The 23,481-nt window shown below is 39.9% G+C and overlaps 1 protein-coding gene across 3 annotated transcripts in view; it reads right to left on the reverse strand.

Annotated features, from left to right (window-relative positions):
- The window catches only part of NBAS (NBAS subunit of NRZ tethering complex), a 701,350-nt gene that overhangs the window by 229,610 nt on the left and 448,259 nt on the right, over nucleotides 1–23,481 (reverse strand). For all 3 annotated transcript variants that reach the window (XM_056564221.1, XM_056564220.1, XM_056564222.1), the window contains 2 exons: nucleotides 5,508–5,758; nucleotides 2,512–2,846 (listed from right to left, as the gene is read on the reverse strand). In XM_056564221.1, the coding sequence (XP_056420196.1) occupies nucleotides 2,512–2,846; nucleotides 5,508–5,758 (586 nt within the window). The remainder of the gene's footprint in view (nucleotides 1–2,511; nucleotides 2,847–5,507; nucleotides 5,759–23,481) is intronic.

The following is a 23,481-nucleotide window of genomic DNA, read 5'->3' on the forward strand; positions in this document are numbered from 1 at the left end:
ACCTGTTAGTTTTTGATATTGTGCTGAGAAGCAATCAGATCATTATACAAGATTGTAGATGTGCGCTACGTCTGTATTCTACTCGAATTCATATTGAGATTTGTAAATTACTTCTATAAAAAAAAATCTTAATCCTTCCAGTACTTATTAGCTGCTGAATACTACAGAGGAAATTATTTTATTTTTGGAAAATAGAGCTCTCTGCTGACATCACGAGCACAGTGCTCTCTGCTGACATCTCTGTTCATTTTAAGAAATGTCCAGAGTAGGAGAAAATCCCCATAGCAAACATATGCTGCTCTGGACAGTTCCTAAAATGGACAGAGATGTCAGCAGAGATCACTGTGTTCCAAAAAGAAAATAATTTCCTCTGTAGTATTCAGAAGCTAATAAGTACTGGAAGGATTAAGATTTTTTAATAGAAGTGATATACAAATCTGTTTAACTTTCTGGCACCAGTTGATTTAAAAATAAATAAATAAATAAAAAATAAAAAGTTTTCACAGGACTATCCCTTTAATAAGCTTTGTGAATAGGGATGCCAAGTACAGATTAAACCCCTTAACGACCATAGACAAATGTACGTCCTGGTTTGGCGGTACTTTGTGCACTAGCACATACTTTTACGTCCTGTGTATGACCATGAGCATCGGAGCGGTGCTCGCGTCATACACGACAGGTTCCGGCTGCTATCACACGATCGCACGGATGTCCGCCATTAACCCCTCAGATGCCATGATCAATACAGATCACGGCATCTGCGGCAATGCGCATGTTAAAATAGATGATCGGATCGCCCGCAGCGCTGCTGCAGCGATCCGATCATCTGTAATGGCGGACAGAGGTCCCCTCACCTGCCTCCATCAGTCTCCCGCTCTGGTCTGCGATCAAGCAGACCAGAGCAGAAGATAACCGATAATGATCAGTGATATGTCTTATGCATAGCACTGAACAGTATTAGCAATCAAATTATTGCTATAAATAGTCCCCCTATGGGGACATAAAAAGTGTAAAAAAAAAAAAGTTGAAAAATGTAAAAATAAAAAGTAAAAAAAATCCCCTCCTCCAATAAAAATGAAAATTGTCAGTTTTTCCCATTTTAACCCCAAAAGGTGTAATTTTTTTTAAATAAACATATTTGGTATCCACGCATGTGTAAATGTCCGAACTATCAAAATATAATGTTAATGATCCCGTACGGTGAACGGCCTAAAAGTAAAAGTAAAAAATGCAGCATTTTTGTCACATTTTATTACAAAAAAACTTAATAAACAAATGATCTAAAAGTTTTATATATATGCAAATGTGGTATTGATAAAAGGTACAGATGACGGCGCAAAAAATTAGCCCTCATACTGCCCTAAAGACAGAAAAATGTTAAAGTTATAGGTGGTCAAAATAGGGCAATTTTAGATTACTGATTCTGTACAAAAAGTTTTAGATTTTTTTTAAGCGGTACAAAAAATATAAAAGTATCTAGCCATGTGTATCACTTTAATCATATTGACCCACAGAATAAAGAACACGTCATTTTTACCGTAAAGTGTATAGTGTGAAAACAAAACCCTCCAAAATGTGCAAAATTGTAGTTTTCATTTAAATTTTCTCCCTAAAAAATATTTTTTGGGGTTCACCGTACATTTTATGGTAAAATGAGAGGTTTCATTACAAAGTACAATTGGTCATGCAAAAAACAAGCCCTTATATGGGTCTGTAGATGGAAATATCAAAGTGTTATTGATTTTGGAAGGCAAAGAGGGAAAAAAACGAAAACACAAAAATAAAATTGGCCTGGTCCTTAAGGTCAAAATAGGCTTGGTTCTTAAGGGGTTAAAGCAGTGGACAACATTATAAAAAAGGTGGCTTCCCCCCCCCCCCCCACCCAAAAAAAAAAAAAAAATGGGCACCACTACTGTGTCTGGCATCGCAGTTCAGTCCATATTTTTTTTTTATGGGAATGAGCCGCAATAACAGGCATAACCAGTAGAAGAAGGTGCCACGTCATATTTTATGAAAGAGGCAGATGGGATAAAGGGATGCAACTTGTAGTGTGTAATATGCTGGTTACTGCTCTATAATGTCCACCATGCTGCTACTATGAAGATAACGGAAAGAAGAAGCTCCTCTTCCATGTGTGTGCAGTGTATAGAAAACATCATAGAGGCTAGGCTCCACCAGCCCATGGACAACAGAAAATTAGAGAAGGAGCCTATAGAGGGCATATATGGTGAAAAATGCTATATGCAAGTTATATAATGTCGAGAAATAGTGGATACATAGGACAGATTATGCTAAAAAGTCACCAGAAAGTGCAGCTATGCTTTAAGTTTTTAAAGTATGAAACTAGAAAGTAAAATGATTACTAAGAGAAGCTGTCCGCTATGATCCATCGCTCCATTGACTACTAAGGTGACAATAATAGAACATCAGGTTTCCATTACCTATTATATCATTGTTATTCATGGTCCAGAGAGGATAAGTGGAGGGCCAATTTACTTTAGTGAAGATTACCTTGCCAACAGCATGTGAGGTGAAAGTGATTTCATCAATAAAAGTCATTAAATCTCCGGGCGTCAGTCTGTCAAAGTATTTCCTGCAGATAGCATAGGCCTGAGACCATTCAGCTGCAGACTGCGGGGCTTCCTTGAGAAGCTGTGGGTCCCCGCTCCAGAAGAGTTTCTTTAGCCAAGCTGCATGCACAGAGCTTGAGGAAAGCATGTTCCCATCTAAATCTGGGATTCGTGCAGCCAGCTTGGAAATAGCAAGTACATTATGACTGGTGAGCACGGGTGCCAGTGACTCGAGGGGGTTCAGACTAACATCTGTCATTCTCTTATAATCCAGACCTGTGAAAGACAAAAAATAAAAATAAGAACAGGTTTATTTATTATGAATAAGTGTTCTACAAATAAAGCTGTAGCAGAGTTGTGTCTGCCATTTTTTGTTTATGAAAACTGCATTACAACATGTAAAGACATCCCACTTGTATGGCACATGTATGGCATATGGCCCACTCAGCTGAGTAAATAGACACCTTACTTAAAGTGTACCCGTCAGATCCAATAAACAAAACATTTATATATATATATATATATATATATCACTCGGTACATCTAATTTTTATGTGTCTAGCATCTTTATAAATTTTTTTATGACACTTAATTTAGCTCACTAGTCTGAATTCCTCTCAAAGGGAGGGGGCGTGGCCTCACTGTGCAGGTCTCCGCCCCCTCCCTCAGCATGCTGTCTGCTCACATCTCCTCTAGCATTAGCAAAACTACAACTCCCAGCTTGTCCTCACTGACAGTAGTGGGACACAAGCTGAGAGTGGGAGGATTTTTCCACCAGCTCTGAGCCCTGCGCTCACAGCTGTCAATCAAGGAAGTGTGTCCATGATGTAGGTGATGACGCATGGACACAGCAGGACTAGTAGGTGTTGACTGGCTTTTTCAGTATGAAATACTGAAAATTTTCTAATGAAAACAATTGCAAAACCTATTGGTTATACATGCTTTACAACATATCAAAAGTTTTGGTATCTGACAGTGCCCATTTAAACATTTAGTTTTGCCAAACTGGAGGAACTCGTCTCTGACTAAATTGGTGCAACTCAACTCGGCTCTACCAAAGCGGACTAACTCGACTTTGCCACAATTGACTTACTTGGTTCTGGCTAAATTGGAGCAACTCAATTTGGCTGCATTGAAATAACTTGGCTCTTCTGCATCAGAGCATCTTGGCTGTGTCGCAAAGGACATCTTCCACTCTCCTAAATCTGACAGTTTTCCAAAACTGAAGGAACTCGGCTCTGGCTAAAAGAAGCAATACAATTCTGCTGCAACGGAACAATTTGGCTTTGGCTAAACTGGAGCAACTCAACAATGCTGCTGTAACTCCATTCTGCCACAGCAGAGTAACTTGGTACTAACGTAAGGGAGCAACTTGTTTCTGCTACATAGGGATAACTAGACACTGTATAAATTGGGGAAAATTGTAGGTGCCGTACTGCTCAGCAGTACAAAACAAACTCAGTGATATATGACAAACTTAGCTCCATAGCACCTGTATGTGCAGAAATAGGCAGAACATGCCTTTTCACAGGAATGTTATTCTCATCTCTTATTCACAGTGACAGAACAACAGCTAAGCCAGCCTCGCTATGTGTTGCCCTTGGGACCAAAAGATGCTGCTTGTGTTACAGTAAAAGGTAAGAAGCCAGATGTACCTGCCTTCTGCTGATATGTACTCCCACATGAAGGCGACAGTGTTTCTACCTCTACCTGATATTATTCTGAGGCTGCAAAGGCAACACTTCATTATCACCTCCTGCTACAGTAACTGGAAAATATGGATCATAGTAACAGCAAATGCTCATGGAAAGCAATAATGTATGTATAGAGTACGGAAAAATTTAAGGTTCTCCTGCTCCCAGAAAGATAATTAAAATCCCAAAAAACGTTAATAAGGCATTGTGTAAAAAAAAAAAAAAATATATATATATATATATCATTTTGTTTGCATTTTTATGTAGTCAATTTTGTATGATTTGTTCTTTTTACATAATGCCTTAAAGGATATATACAGCAAAAACTTTTACCTGTCCTTGTGCCCGGGCTACAAAAACATAAAAAAACTTTAAGCTGGCCAGAGCTCCTTACATGACAGTGCGCTCAGCCTATCACCGGCCGAGGCAGGACATCGCTGCGTCCGGTGAAATGCTGACAGCGCTGTGACGTTCCAAGCCTAAGAAGCACAGAGCAGAGCCGCGCCGTAGGAATAGGACACCGATACCGGAGCAACGGGGGAATGTGGGAAGGTGAGTTAAAGTTTGTTTTTTATGTTTTTGCAGCCCGGGCACAGGGAGAGGTAAACGTTTTTTGCTGCACATCTCCTTTAATAAAGATTTTTATTGAGATTTTAACCTTTTTGTTAGCTGGAGAATTGTTCCATTTTTTCACCAAAAAAACCTGAGAGACGGCTGGAATTCATCTTCATCCACGATTCCTAAACTAAATGGTGTTTTGTCTCCTGTGTATGTATGGTGGTGAGGGGACTACTTTTCAATTATTATTATTATTATTTTTCTTTGTAAATGTTTAAGATATCTGTCTTACTTTATATAAATATATAACGTACTATGCTATAAGACTTTCTGAATGATCAGACACCAGTGTAAAGGAACGGCATTACTTCTGTTGGGCGGTGTAAAATACAGGGCATCATCTATACAGACAGGCTTGTTATCCACATACGCCTGAAGCAATATAATTATGTACAAAAATAGGATTGAGACACAAGGTCAGGCCTCTGATTAACAAGGAGCCATAGCCGTAATACATAGTAAATGAATATGCTAACTGTAGAGGTCAACTTTCCTGTTTCCTGTAGAGAACAGCCATGCATATAGATTTCATGGAATGTATGCAGCGCTACAAAGCCACACAAACACCTGTGAAATCCAGGCAGACTGGTTTTATACATCTCATCAGATTTAGTGTAAGATGTACCTGATGCCACAGCCTTCAGCTTTTTCAGTAGCTTCACGTGAGATTCAGGCTTGATGGGGTGTTTGACATGTTGTGAGCAGCCACAGTTCTCCAGGAGGGTGAAGTAATACAACAGTCTTTGGAGGTCTCTGCCCTCTATAGTGGGGTAGACATATTTGGCCATGTGCTCATGGAAAGCTTCAGGGTTCGCTCTTAAAGTGTCAAACAGGCCGAGGGATTTAGCCCTCTCCTCTATTTCTGTTGTAGACAACCTGAAAAAACATAAAATAGCATATGTTAGAATAGTGATATTTATTATATAGTAAATTTAGGAGGATCTGTGTTTTCTGGAAAAACCTACATTGTCATGTGGAGGCTCTGCTCTATGGATTTGGACACTAGGCTGTTCAATAGCAATCAGTGCAGTTTTTAGGGCCAGATATACTAATAAGGACCTAGACTGTCAACTAGGTGGTCATTACCACTTAGTTATCACTAGTGGCAGCATCAGGTTCACCCCAAAATGGGAACAGTGGTGACCACCCCCTAGAGAGTGTACAGACTGCTACTAGGTAGATTGCTAAGTGGGCAGCCACCTTCGTGCAACGCAAGGCTCACCCCATTAAGAAATAAACGCTGGGGCCTGCCCAGTTGATGGTCTAGGTCTTCTTTTAGCATATCAGGTGCCAAATGGGTGGTCACCACTTCTCAGTCCTAAATGGGGAGAGCTGCAAATTCATGCCAGAATGAGAGCATTGTTAACTTCCACTTAAATGTAAGGGCCTGCCCAGCTGACGGTCTAGGCCCATATTAGAAGCTTATGGTCTAGGCCCATATTAGCAGATGAGACACCAAAACAAATGGCACTAATTGCATATGAACAAGGGCATAGAAAAAAACGTACCTGGATCCCTGGAAAAAAAGCTTCACATGGATGATGATGGCACATGCTTTTATAGAGGACAGAGGTCTCCTTTAACCCGTTAATGACCCAGCCCATTTTCAACTTAAATGGGCACTGTCACCAACTTTATTTTTTGATATGTTGTAGTACTTATGTACTACAACATATCTCTAATATACTTTTATTATTTTTCGTTATTTTTTTCATTAAAAAGGTTTAATTTACATTTAAAAACCGGCCACTGAAAAAGGACTGATTTTGGAGTAGCAATCAGTCCTTTTTCAGTTAGGCTGCACTCGCTCCCTGCCTGTCAATCAGACAGGTGGGAGCGAGCGCATTGGCTCCCCGGCCACTGGATGGGAGGCCACTCCTCCCGCACATCGCCGCCGCCGCTGTCCCTGCACGCCCGCTGCCGGACTCTGCAGTAACTGTAAGTGTAATGAGGGAACGGGGTATGCGGGGCGGGGGAGGAGTGAACAGGCTAGTGCCGTAGGGGGGGGGGGGGGGGAGAACAGCCTAGCAAAAAAAAAAAAAAAATAGGATGGTGGGAGCTACCCTTTAAGGACCCGGGCATTTTAAGCATTAATAACTCTGGAATGCTTTTACCTTTCATTCTCATTCCGAGATTGTTTTTTCTTGACATATTCTACTTTAGGTCAGTGGAAATTTTTGATCGATACTTGCATCATTTCTTCGTGAAAAATTCCCAAATTTGATGAAAAATTTGAAAATTTAGCTTTTTTTTTTACTTTGAAACTCTGCTTATAAGGAAAATAGACAAATAAATTATATATTGATTCACATATACAATATGTCTACTATATATTTTCATCATAAAGTTGACATGTTTTTACTTTTGGAAGATATCAGAGGGCTTCAAAGTTCAGCACTTCATATTAGAAATACCCCATAAATGACCCATTATAAAAACTGCACCCCTCAAAGTATTCAAAATGACATTCAGAAAGTGTGTTAACCCTTTAGGTGTTTCACAGGAATATCAGCAAAGTGAAGGAGAAAATTCAAAATCTTAATTTTTTGGTTTGATTTTTTGGCGATTTGTGGCGATCGCCGATATGGGAGGTCTCAGAACCCCCCCACCCCCCCAGGGGTTTGCATGGGGTGCCTGTTGATAGATATCAGCAGTCATCCCGGTCTGGTCCCCGCACGGCAGGGCGGGGACCAAAATTCCCACGAGCATGCAGGCATACCCTCGGTCCTTAAAGGGTACCTCTCATAAAAAATAAAATATATATATATATATATATATATATATATATATGATATATTATAGATTAATGTATGCAGAATAACTTTACAATTGCATGTTATTAAAAATATGCTTCTTTCTATTTAATTTTCCACTTTGAAGGAATGACCACTAGGGGTCTCCCTACCAGTCCTGGCAGCAAGCATTTCAGACTCATGCTGGAGTCCTAAACACTACGAGCTGCCAGTCTGCTTTGTTCACAAAGGAGAACACTCAGAGCTGCCAGCCTGCTTTGTTCACAGCCTGTTTGGCTGTGAACAAAGCAGGCTGGCAGCTCTGAGTGTTTAGGACTCCAGCATGAGTCAGAAATGCTTGCTGACGGGACTGATCGGGAAAAATACAATAGAAAGAAGCATATTTTTCATTAACATGCTATTGGAAAGTTATTCAACATTCATTAATCTAAAATATATCAAAACTTTATTTGATGAGAGGTACCCTTTAAGTAACAGGGCGTCGGGACGTATCTGTACGCCCTGGGTCCCGAAGTGGTTAAAGGGATTATTCATTGCACACCAAAAGCATATACATTTTACATAAGTACTTTCTGTATCATTTCCTCTTGTTTTTTTTGAAGGGTTACTCCAGTGGAAAACAATTCTTTTTAAAATCAATTGGTGCCATAAAGTTATACAGATTTGTAAATTACTTCTATTTAAAAATATTAATCCTTCCAGTACTTAGCTGCTGTATGCTCCATAGAAAAGAAATTCAAAAAGAAAAGAACTTCCTATCTGACCATAGTGCTCTCTGCCGACACCTCTGTCCGTGTCAGGAACTGTCAAGAGCAGGAGAAAATATCTATATAGCAAACCTATCCTGAAACATACAGAGGTGTCCTGAAACGGACAGAGGTGTCAGCAGAGAGCACTGTGGTCAGACTGAAAATAAATTAAAGAAAAGAACTACCTCTGTAGCATACAGCATCTGATAAGTACTTTAATGGGTCCAGAAATATTCCACTATTGTAGATTTACCACTGAACCGCTGAAGTCAATGGTTGCAAGATCTGCCCATCGTATCCTTAGGGTAAATTCACAAGTAGCAGATTTGTTGCAGAAATTTCTGCAACTACCCTTTGCCCATTCAGCTAAATGGAACTATTTTTTCATAGCAGAAATTTCTGCTGCATGTGAAATCTCGGTCTGGACGCCTATACTGCCTAATCTGAGGACAAAAAGAAAAAAAAAAAAAGAGACAACAAAAATTAAACAGGGCTGGAGATACGTTACATGTTTAGAGGATGCATGAAGACATGTCCTGCATTTTGCAGGAGCAGCTGGCATCGCCATATTGTCTCAATTATCCAATGCCTTGGGGCAACGATCAAAGCTTAGTAGATGCCCTTTGATGCAGAGACAAACTACATAAGGCTCTGGGATGGGACATCTGTGGTTTCCCAAATGGCCCTGTTCACCATGATCAACAGTACCCAAAAGGGGACCCCTACCTAAGCACAGAGAGAGACAATGGATGGATAGGTAGATAGATGGATAGATGGATAGATATGGGATATATACTCCTACACAACCTAAACTACATCATGATAGCCGGTTCTGCTGATATTAGAAGCTGTCATACATGCTCTGAATATGAAGCGGCTGTGACTATTTGTGATGCATTTACCAGGAAATAAACAAAGGACTTGTCAAAATAGTCATCTTCTGATCACCGCTAAGAGCTCAGACGACTGCTGCTATTCTGATTCCTTGCTTCGTGATAAATCTTTGAGTTTGGAGAATGCAGCTGGTTGAAGTGGAAGTTTACTTGTAGATTTATATGAAACCACATCCCCTTAAAGAAGTATTTCAGGATTTTTATTTTATTTTACTATGATGCAGGTGCTGTAAAGTTAGTGTAGTTCATAATATAGCGTCTGTACCTGTGTGGGAGGGAGAAAAGTGACCTCACACTTACAAACAAGGGATCCTAGGACTTATAGTTGCCACAGGAAACAGCCATGTCACAAAAAGAAAGCAGCGGCATTATGGTGAACTCCCAAAACAGCCATTTAGCCCCAAAACAAGCACAGATCCTTCCTAAGCATGCCCATTACTGTCTGGCAGGTAAGTACTAAAATCTCCTAAATAACAACTTTAACCCCTTAAGGACCGGAGGTTTTTCCGTTTTTGCATTTTCGTTTTTTGCTCCTTGCCTTTAAAAAATCATAACTCTTTCAAATTTACACCTAAAAATCCATATGATGGCTTATTTTTTGCGCCACCAATTCTACTTTGTAATGACGTCAGTCATTTTGCCCAAAAATCTATGGTGAAGCGGGAAAAAAAATCATTGTGCGACAAAATTGAAAAAAAAAAACGCTGTTTTGTAACTTTTGGGGGCTTCCGTTTCTACGTAGTACATTTTTCGGTAAAAATGACACCTGATATGTATTCTGTAGGTCCATACGATTAAAATGATACCCTACTTATATAGGTTTGATTTTGTCGGACTTCTGGAAAAAATCATAACTACATGCAGGAAAATTAATACGTTTAAAATTGTCATCTTCTGACCCCTATAACTTTTTTATTTTTCCGTGTATGGGGCGGTATGAGGGCTCATTTTTTGCGCCGTGATCTGAAGTTTTTAACGGTACCATTTTTGCATTGATAGGACTTATTGATCACTTTTTATTCATTTTTAAATGATATAAAAAGTGACCAAAAATGCACTATTTTGGACTTTGGAATTTTTTTGCGCGCACGCCATTGACCGAGCGGTTTAATTAATGATATATTTTTATAATTCGGACATTTCCGCACGCGGTGATACCACATATGTTTATTTTTATTTTTATTTACACTGTGTTTTTTTTTTTTATTGGAAAAGGGGGGTGATTCAAACTTTTAATAGGGGAGGAGTTAAATGATCTTTATTCACTTTTTTTTTTTCACTTTTTTTTTGCAGTGTTATAGGTCCCATAGGGACCTATAACACTGCACACACTGATCTTCTATGTTGATCACTGGTTTCTCATAAGAAACCAGTGATCAACGATTCTGCCGGATGACTGCTCAGGCCTGGATCTCAGGCACTGAGCAGTCATTCGGCGATCGGACAGCGAGGAGGCAGGTAGGGGCCCTCCCGCTGTCCTGTCAGCTGTTCGGGATGCCGCGATTTCACCGCGGCTATCCCGAACAGCCCACTGAGCTAGCCGGGATGCTTTCGGTTTCACTTTAGACGCGGCGTTCAACTTTGAACGCCGCGTCTAAAGGGTTAATAGCGCGCGGCACAGCGATCAATGCCGCGCGCTATTAGCCACGGGTCCCGGCCGTTGTTAGAGGCCGGGCCCGACCCGCTATGACGCGGGGCCACGCCGTGGCCCCGCATTATAGATCGGGAGTGGACACATGACGTTCCAGTACGTCATGTGTCCTTAAGGGGTTAAAGGGGTACTCTGGGGGTGGAAAACTTTTATTATTTTATTATTTTTTTATTATTTTTTTTCAACTGGTGCCAGAAAGTTAAACAGATTTGTAAATTACTTCTATTAAAAAATATTAATCCTTCCATGACTTATTAGCTGCTGAATACTACAGAAGAAATTCTTTTCTTTTTGGAACACAGAGCTCTCTGCTGAATTACGAGCACAGTGCTTTATGCTGACATCTCTGTCCATCTTAAGAACTGTCCAGAGTAGGAGAAATCCCCATAGCAAACATATGCTGCTCTGGACAGTTCCTAAAATGGACAGAGATGTCAGCAGAGAGCACTGTGGTCATAATGCCATCAGAGAGCACTGTGTTCCAAAAAGAAAATAATTTCTTCTGTAGTATTCAGCAGGTAATAAGTCCTGGAAGAATTAATATTTTTTAATAGAAGTAATTTACAAATCTGTTTAACTTTCTGGCACCAGTTGATTTAAAAAAAAAAAAAAAAGTTTTCCACCAGAGTACCCCTTTAACCCCTTAAGGACACATGACGTACTGGAACGTCATGTGCCCGCTTCCGATCTATAACGGGGGGACACGGCGTAGTCTAACAACGGCCGGGACCCGTGGCTAATAGTGCGCGCAATTGATCACAGTGCCGCGTGCTATTAACCCTTTAGACGCGGCGTTCAAAGTTGAACACCGTGTCTAAAATGAAAGTGAAAGCATGCCGGTTAGCTCAGGGAGCTGTTCGGGATAGCCGCGGTGAAATCGCGACATCCCGAACAGCTTACAGGACAGCCGGAGGGTCCCTACCTGCCTCCTCGCTGTCCGATCGCCAAATGACTGCTCAGTGCCTGAGATCCAGGCATAAGCAGTCAAGCAGCAGAATCATCGATTCTCCCATAAAAAAAAAAAAAAACAGTGTAAATAAAAATAAACATATATGTTATCGCCGCATGCGGAAATGTCAGAATTATAAAAATATATGGTTAATTAAACTGCACGGTCAATGGCGTATGCGCAAAAAAATTCCAAAGTCCAAAATAGTGCATTTTTGGTCACTTTTTATATCATGAAAAAAAATGAATAAAAAGTCAATAAGTCCTATCAATGCAAAAATGGTACCGTTAAAAACTTCAGATCACGGCGCAAAAAATGAGCCCTCATACCGCCCCATACATGGAAAAATAAAAAAGTTATAGGGGTCAGAAGATGACAATTTTAAACGTATTAATTTTCCTGCATTTAGCTATGTTTTTTTCCAGAAGTCCGACAAAATCAAACCTATATAAGTAGGGTATCATTTTTACCGAAAAATGTACTACGTAGAAACGGAAGCCCCCAAAAGTTACAAAACGGCTTTTTTTTTTTTTTCAATTTTGTCTCACAATGATTTTTTTTCCCGTTTCACCGTAGATTTTTGGGCAAAATGACTGATGTCATTACAAAGTAGAATTGGAGGCGCAAAAAATAAGCAATCATATGGATTTTTAGGTGCAAAATTGAAAGAGTTATGATTTTTTAAAGGCAAGGAGCAAAAAACGAAAAAGCAAAAACGGAAAAACTCCCGGTCCTTAAGGGGTTAAGATCAGCTGTACCAAACGAAAAACTAAGCTCTGTTTCTTGTATTTATTGTCTGACTGACAGTGATGCAGAGCACAAGAGCTAATGCCTGGCATAGACAATAAACCAGACAACACTATTATCTGCTATGAAATATTAAACTTTGATGATGAAAAGCAATTGTGTACGCAAATGTGCACATGATTAGTCCTTCTTAGATTAAACATCTGAACTTTTCTTAGTACATATGCTGGTGTGTGTATATATTAACACTATGATCTGATATTATGGCTGTTATTGTATCCAGTGTACATAACAATACAGCTCCACTATGAAGAGAAGGAAGTTTGTATTCACATATACTTTTTTGGTTCCAAAAGTAATACAAAAATAGCACCAACATTACAAAGTACATACTGAATGTAAACAACCTAAAACAGTGGTGAAGGCGGCAACACAGTCTCACACGGGTAACATCCAACCTGAGGCCGGCCTGGGACTGATCAATGCTATACAATATTAAAAATTGATACGTCTGCTTTAATATAGTGTGCAGTTATAGGACATGAAGAAATGTATTGACACTCGGTTTATCTCTGTAATCATCTTCATCCTAAGTATATAGGAGAAATTCTCAGTTTTCATTGATCCAAGTGTGGGCAGCACTTATTATGAGAATAATTGGGTTCTCCGGCTCACAGTTATATTGAACACAGTTTTTCAATATTTAACTCTTAATAATGGGCTATGAACCTGGAAATAATCCAGTAAGATAAAATTAAAAGGTTGTTTCATTAGAACAACCCCTGACAACACCATGTGAGGGTATATGGAGTTGACACTGGGTGGGAGGGGAGGGGGGTCACCATTTAAAGACTCCTCCTTTTTTTTAGCCAGAGCAGAGAGGCCCTGCAAAAGTGGAGGACATAGCACACAGATCCCTACGTTTAAAGTGTACCTCTGTCAGCCTTTTTTTCAAGTTCAAGTATAGTATTTGTTTTTATCAGTGAGACGGACACTGAAACAGAATGAATGTATAAACACAGAATACTAAAGGTATACTGGGGCATTCTGTGGTTGGCCCAACGGCTGCCCTGAAGAAACCTGGCTCTAGGGATCTGCCCTTAAGGGCCAGGAAACTGTGTGTTGAGTGGTGGCCTTGGTGTGCCGGAAATCACTGGGTGGTCCAAAGCACCAGTAGGCTTTGCCACCACTCAGTGATTATCGGCACAGGCACTTATTTCATGTTCACCCCTCTTAGAGCTTTACCTCTTGATTCCTGGCTGTCTGGCTTTGGGTCTCTGAGGAATTTTTATAGATCTGTCCAGATTTTCGGGCTGTACTTAAAGCACACGTGACTTTATTTATCTTTGTTGTCACTGTGCCACTTTTCGCATATTGTTTGTCCACTTGGATTGGTCAGGGTGCAGTGCTCTTCCCTCCTGGAAGTATAGGGGAGGTGTGTAGGGTCATAATGTTCTTCTGCTCTCTACAATCCTCGTAAGGGCTTGTGATGTACCGAATCCTAGCGCACATTCCCATGTTTGCACTTAGGTGACTGATGAACTGCCTCGGCATCTTATAAAAAATAATTGTGGCTGAATTGGTAAATTTTCACAAACTTTACGTGGCATTCCATTTTTTAACCAAGACTTACTTTGTGATGGACACGGATTCATGAGACATATGCATTTAGAAAGGACAATGTGCTTTGGATATGGAAGATTGAGTCTTACAACCGAATGGTTAATTAAATATTTAAGAAATAAAAGTGATTTATGTGGAGGGTTGTAGCGCTTATTGATTCCTGTGCACACATTCTTCACAGAACAGATTCCCTAGTCCTGGGTAATGTGTTATACTAGAGAAAGGTGAGCATCACAGCTTTTCAGAATCCAAGTTTTAAAATAAAATTTACAGGAAAAACACCTTTTGATCTTAAAGACTTTGCCAATTATACAGATGTAGTCTAAAGTCATTCTACACACAGCTCTGTTTAGCCTGTGAACTCCCCTCATAGCTTTGAATCTAATTACATTGCAGACTTTATTGGGTCCCAGTTAAGAAAGTAAACAGGAAAGAGAAAATATATAAAAAGAACCAACACAAGGGAAAAAATAGAAAGAGGGAAGATGGCTAAGAATAAGTGCAAATACAAATGCGTGCCCAGATATTCTTCACACTGAATAAGACAATAGTACAAATGAAAAAATAACTTCAAACTAAAATTCTAAGTAATGTCCACATAGGTAAAAAAAATAAATAATAAATAAATATATATATATATATATATATATATATATATATATATATATACACACACACACACAAAATAAAAAACAAATTATATATATATATATATATACACACACACATACATATATATACACATACATATACACACACACATACACACAGTCATGGCTGTAAATGTTGGCACCACTGAAAATGAAGTATTTCTCACACAAAAGGATTGCAGTACCACATGTTTTGCTATACACATGTTTATTCCCAGAAAAAAAAAAATCTGAAAAGTTTGCATTTAAAAAAATTGTAAAACATGACAGAAACAAATTGATTATTGTCATAAACGTACTTGAATAATCAAGATAACATGTCAGTTTGACAATACAATGAACAGCATAGAAGCACGCAATAGGGTCCACAAAAAACAAGCCCTTTATGGGTTTGTAGATGGAAAAAGATTTGAGTTATGGCTATTAAAAGGCAAGGAGTAAAAAAATTGGCAAAAACAAAATGGGCCGAGTTTTTAAGAGGTTAAATAATTGACCCTTTGTGCCCTTATTTTGCCTATAGTGGCCTTAAAGATTTTGAAAATTACTAAACCATTCCCCTACCAATAGTTAAGGAGTGGCTCTATAAGGGCCCACACCATGAGCGTGGGCTGTTCGTAATGAATAATGGTTATGCCTTAAGATGTCACAAGTATAATTTCATTTTCTAGTTTCAAATTTTCCACATTTAAGAGGAAATGGATCCCTCAAGCGCCAAGAGACATAGAATACTGAAGTGTTCATTTCTACTGTATGTAAGATACTCATTTTGATTTGCATGTAACTCTTCTGAGGATCCATGAAAGACAATCTTATAAACTTACTTTAATATGGATGATGAATTCAGGTAATTTTCCTGATTAAATTATTCTTAGCATGCCAGCAATGAGAATGTCTTCCATTTGCACTTCAGTTAAATTACTTTGTTAGAATGACCATTCAGAAATCTACAGAGGAAATAAGAAGTATAAAGACCCAGCGGCTGTCTGTGAACATATGGGGGGTGAATTCGAAAGACCAATTTGAAATCCCTAGAACTTCAAGTAAGAGAGACCTACACAGTAGTTACCACAGGTGGAGACAGTTCCTCCCTAGAAGACAGCTAATTTGTATGTTTTTCTTTTTCATGGGGCATCGACTTTAAGAGTTATATTACAAAGCCTGACTCCCATCCGATACGAGCGCAGATCTCCTAAATGTTCTGTCATTCATCGGCCGCACATGCCCTATGATATTTAAACATACTTAAAGCCTATGCTCAGCTGGTGAAAAAAAAATTGCTTGTTTGTTGACTGATTGCTGGCCATACTACAGAGATTTAATGCATAATGCTTTCTGTGGATGCGCAATCTTACTGCTACATGTTCAAAGAATAAGAAATGATCAGGGTTTGGCACCCAAAGGAGATTAGTGGCACTGATTGACAGGGGGCTGTGTGCATTGGGAGATTTAAAGGGAATGTGTCATTGAAAAAAGACATTTTTTTTATGTTAACCCTATTTTTAAAGAATTTCTAATTTTGCATTTTACAATTTATATTTTAAAATAATAAAAAAATATTTTTTGGAAACTAGGGTTAAAAAGTACCTGTCACCAAACAAACTTTTTAAAACTAACTCAGGCTATGTTCCCCAACTACTCCTAACACCCCTTCCACCCTTTAAAAAAAATTCAGAGCTTTAAAGAGCTCTGTATCATACGTATGATGTCACTGAAGCCTGCTGGGGGACCACTTCTGCCCTCACATTGTTGCAGTGCTGTGATGAATAGAAGACCTCAAACTCTGTGCAGCATCTTTCAGTCTGTTTATCTTTCAGTGAGGCTCTTTGCAGCTGTCAAAGCTCAGTGCAGAGAAAAACTTCCTTGGACACGCCCCTTCCTGAGCAGAGGATGTCCGAATGAATGAGCAGCAAAATGGAGGGATTTGTGGGCCAAATACATAAGCTAGACACATGAAGAAGACATATAAATCATCTACATGACCTAGTGAGTAACACACACACACACACACACACACACACATATATATATATATGCATTTTTTTTTGTGATATGACAGATGCCGGTTTCCCCTTGATAATTCCATTTGGTAAGGCACAAGATGAATTTATCCGCAAACACAGCATTTGTGTACACCAGTGTTTCCAGCTGTTGCGAAAGTACAACCCCCAGCATGCTGGTGGTTGTACTTTTACAACAACTGGAGACACACTGGTTGGGAAACACTGGTGTAGAACAAAGCACAAGGCAAGTGTCTTCTGTAGTCATGAATAAATATGGACTGAGCAAAAAGTCACTCCTGCGACATATCTGCAAAAAATTTCTTCTGCTTTAAAAGTGAGATGGTGACAAAAAAAAATTCATAAGATGGTGTGAAGGTCTTGATAGAACATCGAAGGAATATGAGAAAAAAAAAAAAAGAGAGAGGAAAACTAGAAAAGATGAATCTGGATGTGCAGGATTTACACAGGGCTCAATTGGATTAACCTGATATAACACCGGGATGAAATAGTAATGATCTGCAGTAGTCTTGGCCTCAGAAAAATGATTACCAGATAATGAATAGATGGGATGCAGAATGGAAGGAGAAGGTAAAACAGCAGCTTAATGGATGACTAAAGACTTTCACCACAACTCTCAGCAGTCTCTGTGAAGATGCTAATAAAGCTGGAAACCACAAAAAGCCAGCGACTCAGGGAGAAGTTGCTTTACATTACTTCTGTGTAGATCCATTCTTTACAAAAAGAAAAGAGCAAGCAAGATTTGAATTGCATTAAAAGGGTTGTTCACAATAAAGAAAAGAAAGTATGTGCTTTTGTTTTTTTTTTCTCAACAATATCGGGGTGGGGGGTAGTTGGTGGGCGATGGGGTAGGTCTGATTCTTTTAAGGGTACGTTCCCACACGGCGTATTTTGCTGCGTATTTGGTGCTGCGTATTTTCCTACCCATTGACTTCAACAGAGAAAATAAAATACGCAGCAGCAAATACGCAGCAAATACGCCGTGTGGGAATGTACCCTAAAAAAAACAAAAACAATGCTATGCTTGTTAATGGGCTCTGGGCTTAAGTGTATGGAAATGAGCAGCAATACTAGACACATTCCATGGAAAGAAAATGAAACAAAACAAACAAAAAAACACACAGACTTTAAATGGCCACTGTCAGATTCAAAAACTTTTTAGAATGTTGTATATCTTGGCAAAACAATAACCTTTCAAATACATTATCTTTTTTTTTTTTTAATAGATATCATTGCTTATTAAAAAAAGACCACTAGGGGTCATCGTACCATCCAGAACATAATCCAATCTGGCTGCAGCATCATCTTTGTCCCAGCTGAAACACAGTTTGATAAGACAAAAAAGAGGTTGAACAATTCCAAAAGAGACTTTGTGATATACTTAACAAATATGAAAAGGATATAATTGCATGCAAAAGTTCGAAATTCTCACGAGACAAAGGGGATTATGAGAGAGGCACGGTGTATAGGTGGAAGCACAATGGAAATGTGAGAGGCAAGTATGACCATAAACAGGGAGTTAGGGATCAAGGTGCCACCACATCTAGCTCAAGTGATTTTTTTAGGGTCAAGCGACACAGACACAGGACAAGATGGGGTAGGCGCCCCCCAACCCAGAAAAATAAGTCCACAAAGGCACAATGTGAATCACAACCCCTCACCAGTATACAGTCATCGATGGAGGAGGAATTATTATATGACTCCTCCCAACAGTTACAGATTATTAATCTATCTTCATATAATCTAAATGATGCAGAGAGGAAATTGGCATTGAAAATGATTTACTCACAACCTGGCTATGCCCATGAAACCCTGGAAATGGACAAACAAGTCTCACAAGATCTCTTGGACCTACTATCGGAGAATGATGACTCATCAGAAGCCAGACGAAAACTTGGTGACACCACATACTACCTGGAAATACCCTTGGACCCTACGACAGTCTTTAAAAAGACATTTGAAAGATTACTGGATTCCGCACGATGCTATGGAATTATCACAGAAAAGGAACATCGCTACATGCTTGTGACAACACCAGTGGTGCCGACATACTACATGTTACTGAAGCCATTGGTGTTGGAGTTGCCCTCGCATGTGAGGGATTCCATGCACCTGATTGAGCAATTACAAGGAATCACATTACCAGAGGAATTTCTGTTTGTTACATGCGACGTGGAGTCCTTGTATTCGAACATCAAGCATGATGATGTAATTAGAACAGTCTCTGACATTTTCAATCTAAAAGGTACACTTAACGTCTCAGATCTCAAGGATAACGTTGGAAATCTTGGATTTAAAATTAAGACGCACGGGCAACCAACTAATGACCTCTCTGCATCGGAAAGAGACAGCTACTAACAACCTTCTTCATTTTGAAAGTTTTCACCCTGGACATACATGTAAGGGAATACCCACAGGCCAATTTTTGAGGATCAGGCGAAATTGTACCCAAATTGAGGACTTTAGAAGACATGCAAAGATCTGACAGATCGCCTGAGAAATAGGGGATACCAAAAAAAGGTAATTTCTAGGGCGTTCCAGAAGGCGCTGCATGTGGACCATAATGAACTTCTACAACCAAGAAAAAGACAGGTTGATATGGCCCTTGACTACACCATTTAACAATCAGTGGAATCAGATAAAATGACTCTTGCAGAAACACTGTAGTATTCTTAAATCAGATTCAATGTTTGACCCCTTGATACCCTCTACTCCACTACTCACAGCAAAACAGGCACCCAACCTTAAGGACATCTTGACACAGAATCACTTTTCAAGATCATGTGGTATACAGAAAAAGAAGAAGAATTATACCGGTTCCTTTCCCTGTGGTATACATAGGCCAAACGACCCAAGAACTCAGGAAGCAGATACAGAAACATTTTTGCACAATATCCCTAGCAGAGAGGGACTTCAAAAGTGATCGGACTCTGACGTCAGTAGCAGCCCACTACAGGAAGCATCATTCGGGACATTGGTTACAAAGATTATACATCTATCCTGAATTACCGAATGATGATGACACAGATTCATATTCCTGATCAGATTATCATGCACACTATGGGACTCATGATTAGGGGAACACCTGCATTGGATATTATTTATGGACTCTATGTTGTTTTGGGTATTCATCGTTAATAGGATTGTATCTGGTAATATGTGGCATACATATAAGTTGGAGTCAGGATACAAGTATGCCTAATTGACATTCTCTAAAGATGCATCTTCGTATGTAAGCTAGGGCTGGTATAATTATAATCATTAATCTTTTATCTTCACTTGGGGTTTGATTTGGTTAGGATATTATAGTGGTGTATTGATCTTATGTATAACATGGCAGATTATATATATTGTTGGATCATATATATTTTTATATATATATATATATATATATATATATATATATATACGGTATACACACACCATTACTGGTTGTTAATATTACCACTAATATAACTTTAATGAGGATTTGTTTATTTCTAGTATGTGATAGTTTTATTTGTATACTAGCTGAGTACCCACCGTTTCCTTCCTAATCCTTGTTGGGGAGGAAAAACAACAAATGAGGAAGCTTTTGACTTCATATCCCGTCTTCATATATTGTTGTCATAACCCAACCTCCTATCCCGTCCTCATATCTCAAACTCCTATCCCGACCTCATTTCCCGTCCTCCTATCTCGACCTCATTTTCCGTCCTCCTATCCCGTCCTCCTATCCCGTCCTCAGGGGGGACTGATTTGTGATGAAGATATTGTAAGCTGAAAATAGAAGGGGACGTGGCTTTGTGGGACTGGGCGTGATTTGCAAGCCAGACCGATGCACAAAAAGGGTAGATAATAAAAGGGGTAGGACTTAAAATGTGGGAGTGTCTTTGTGAGATGGGGTGTGGATTGCAAGCTGAACTGACACATTCACACGGAGATGCAGAGCGGAGCTTGTGGAGTAAGATACTAGAAGTCCCATATACTTGCATGGGAACTGAAACAAAAAACAATCTTTTATATAAGGGTGTATGTAAGGGTTAATTTAACTATCATATCTTTTTATTTTACATATGTGTACCAGGTATTATTGAAATATCTCCTGCCGTACAGAAGTTATGCCGGAACATACATTTCCCGTATATTTGCATGGAACTTTAAACAAAAAACCCGACCCTCACAAATGGGGGAATTTGAGGGTTAAATTAACTATCCTATATTTTAAGTGGACATATAAGTAACATGTGACCAAGTATTATCGAAAAATCTCCAGCTGGTTGGAAGTTATGCAGTAACATATATTTCCAATAGTCTTGTATGGGACTTTAATCAAAAACCCCGACCCTAGCAAATGGGGGTGAGTAAGGGTTAAATCACCTATCCTATGTTTGTTGTTGACATATAAGTAACATGTGTGCCAAGTTTCATGTTAATATCTTTAGCCGTTTGGACGTGATGCTGGAACATACACACACAAATCATTATTTGTGTATGGTAGAAGCAGTTTACCCCTTTTCCCGAATTCTAAATTATGCGCAGAAGCGCTAAATTTATCAATCATGCGCAATGAATTTCATAAATTGCAGGCAAATATAGTAATCTCCTCAATCCACTCTTTGAAAAATGGAATCAATGATTAAGAGTATCTTGCTACGTGCAGTCCAAGATGGCTTATATTTGCGTAAGAAATATGGTCATTGTGCAAGGTTTCTGCGGGTAAATGAAATGTACGCAGTAAATAAATTTGTGCGCACTAAATATGTCACTCCAAGGTCCACCGAAACCTACACATCTAGAGGAAATGCTCCACCAGAATGTACGCAAAAAAGACGCCAAAGAAACAGCTTGCACAAAATTTTGCGAAAAAATTTAAACACAAAACAGGTAAAATCTCTGATACATGTCCCCATGGAGTTATATATACTTTTTGTACACATTTATTATTATTTGGTGTTGTACATTTTTATATCTTTATTGGTGTTTAAATTGGGAAATGTAGCTTGAATATGTCTAACCAAGCATGTATATGAAATAGGTAGAGAATAACAGGATCATGCAGTCACACATAGTGCATAGAACCCTATTCATTCTTATGTACAAAGCTTCACTCACTCATCCCCACTAGTTCTTAATAGATGAGTTCGCCAAGCCTCACTTTTTATTCAAATTTTTTTTTCTAGGATGGATATGCAGTACCACGTATACAAAACTTTGGTGTTGCATGAATTGTGTCTAGAATAACATCATACACTCACATACTATGTACAGAGCCCCATTCATTTGTTTAAAAGAAGATTTTTTTCACTTATTAATAGCTTTCAATAAATGAGGATGCCAAGCCTCCCTCTCATCCCTATACTTAGAATTGGACGATATACGTCACACATGGAGCCTCGTTTCCATTCAGTTTCCATTATTGCGCGATGTTCACGTTCATTACATGATGCCCGCTGCTTCCAGTGTTTGATTTCCGGTCGTGCGGGCAACTCAAGACCACATGCCACAATGAATTACTGCATACAGGTAACCTTACAGGAGTTTCTGTAATTACTAGGATATATAATAAGCAGGGCCGTTTGAAAGAATTTTGGGGCCCCAAGCAAAATGGACATGTTCCCCCCCATGTTAGGTGCAGCAGAGTTCCCCCACATTAGGTGCAGCAGAGTTCCCCCCACATTAGGTGCCGCAGAGTTCCCCCCACATTAGGTGCCGCAGAGTTCCCCCCACATTAGGTGCCGCAGAGTTCTCCCCACATTAGGCAGGCAGTTTCCCCCACATTAGGCAGGTAGTTTTCCCCCACATTAGGTGCAGCATAGTTCTCCCCACATTAGGTGCAGCATAGTTCTCCCCACATTAGGCTGGCAGTGTTCCCCCACATTAGGCTGGCAGTGTTCCCCCACATTAGGCAGGCAGTGTTCCCCCACATTAGGCAGGCAGTGTTCCCCCACATTAGGCTGACAGTGTTCCCCCACATTAGGCAGGCAGGCAGGGTTCCCCCACATTAGGCAGGCAGTGTTCCCCACAGACATACAGCCTTCAGCCATATACAGTGTATACCTGGAGGCTGTATGCCTGTGTACTGCCCCACTTCAGTGCTCCGACCACCGCTCCTCCCATCCGGCCATAGCATTAGTTCCGGGACCGGAGAAGCGGTGGTTGGAACACCGAAGATGACGTCCCACTGGTCACTTACCAAGCTGGCCAGCGCACGTCTTCCTCCTCCTCGATGCTCCAGTCTTCTGCGCTTTCGTTGCTATGGGCGCACGCACGGGACGTCAGTGACATCCCGGCATGCACTGTCTCCCGGCGGCCCCTGCATTTTTAACGGGGCATCCCTGTGTCCCGAAAACATCTTTTGGGACACCAGGATGTCCTTAATAGTGATGGGGGGGAATTGCCCAGTCGCTACAGGACGAGCAAACATCGGCTCTGCTCGGGGCCCCCCAGCCAGCTCTGGGCCCCAAGCAATTGCTTGGTTTGCCTGTCCTGTAGCGACGGGCCTGATAATAAGGAATGAGAGAGATACAGATCACTCCTGAGGAAGCCTCCGTTGCTGGAGGCGGAACTAGTGGGGTCGGCTTTCC

The sequence above is a fragment of the Hyla sarda genome, chromosome 3 (genome assembly GCF_029499605.1).
Source record: "Hyla sarda isolate aHylSar1 chromosome 3, aHylSar1.hap1, whole genome shotgun sequence".
Classification (NCBI taxonomy): domain Eukaryota; kingdom Metazoa; phylum Chordata; class Amphibia; order Anura; family Hylidae; genus Hyla; species Hyla sarda.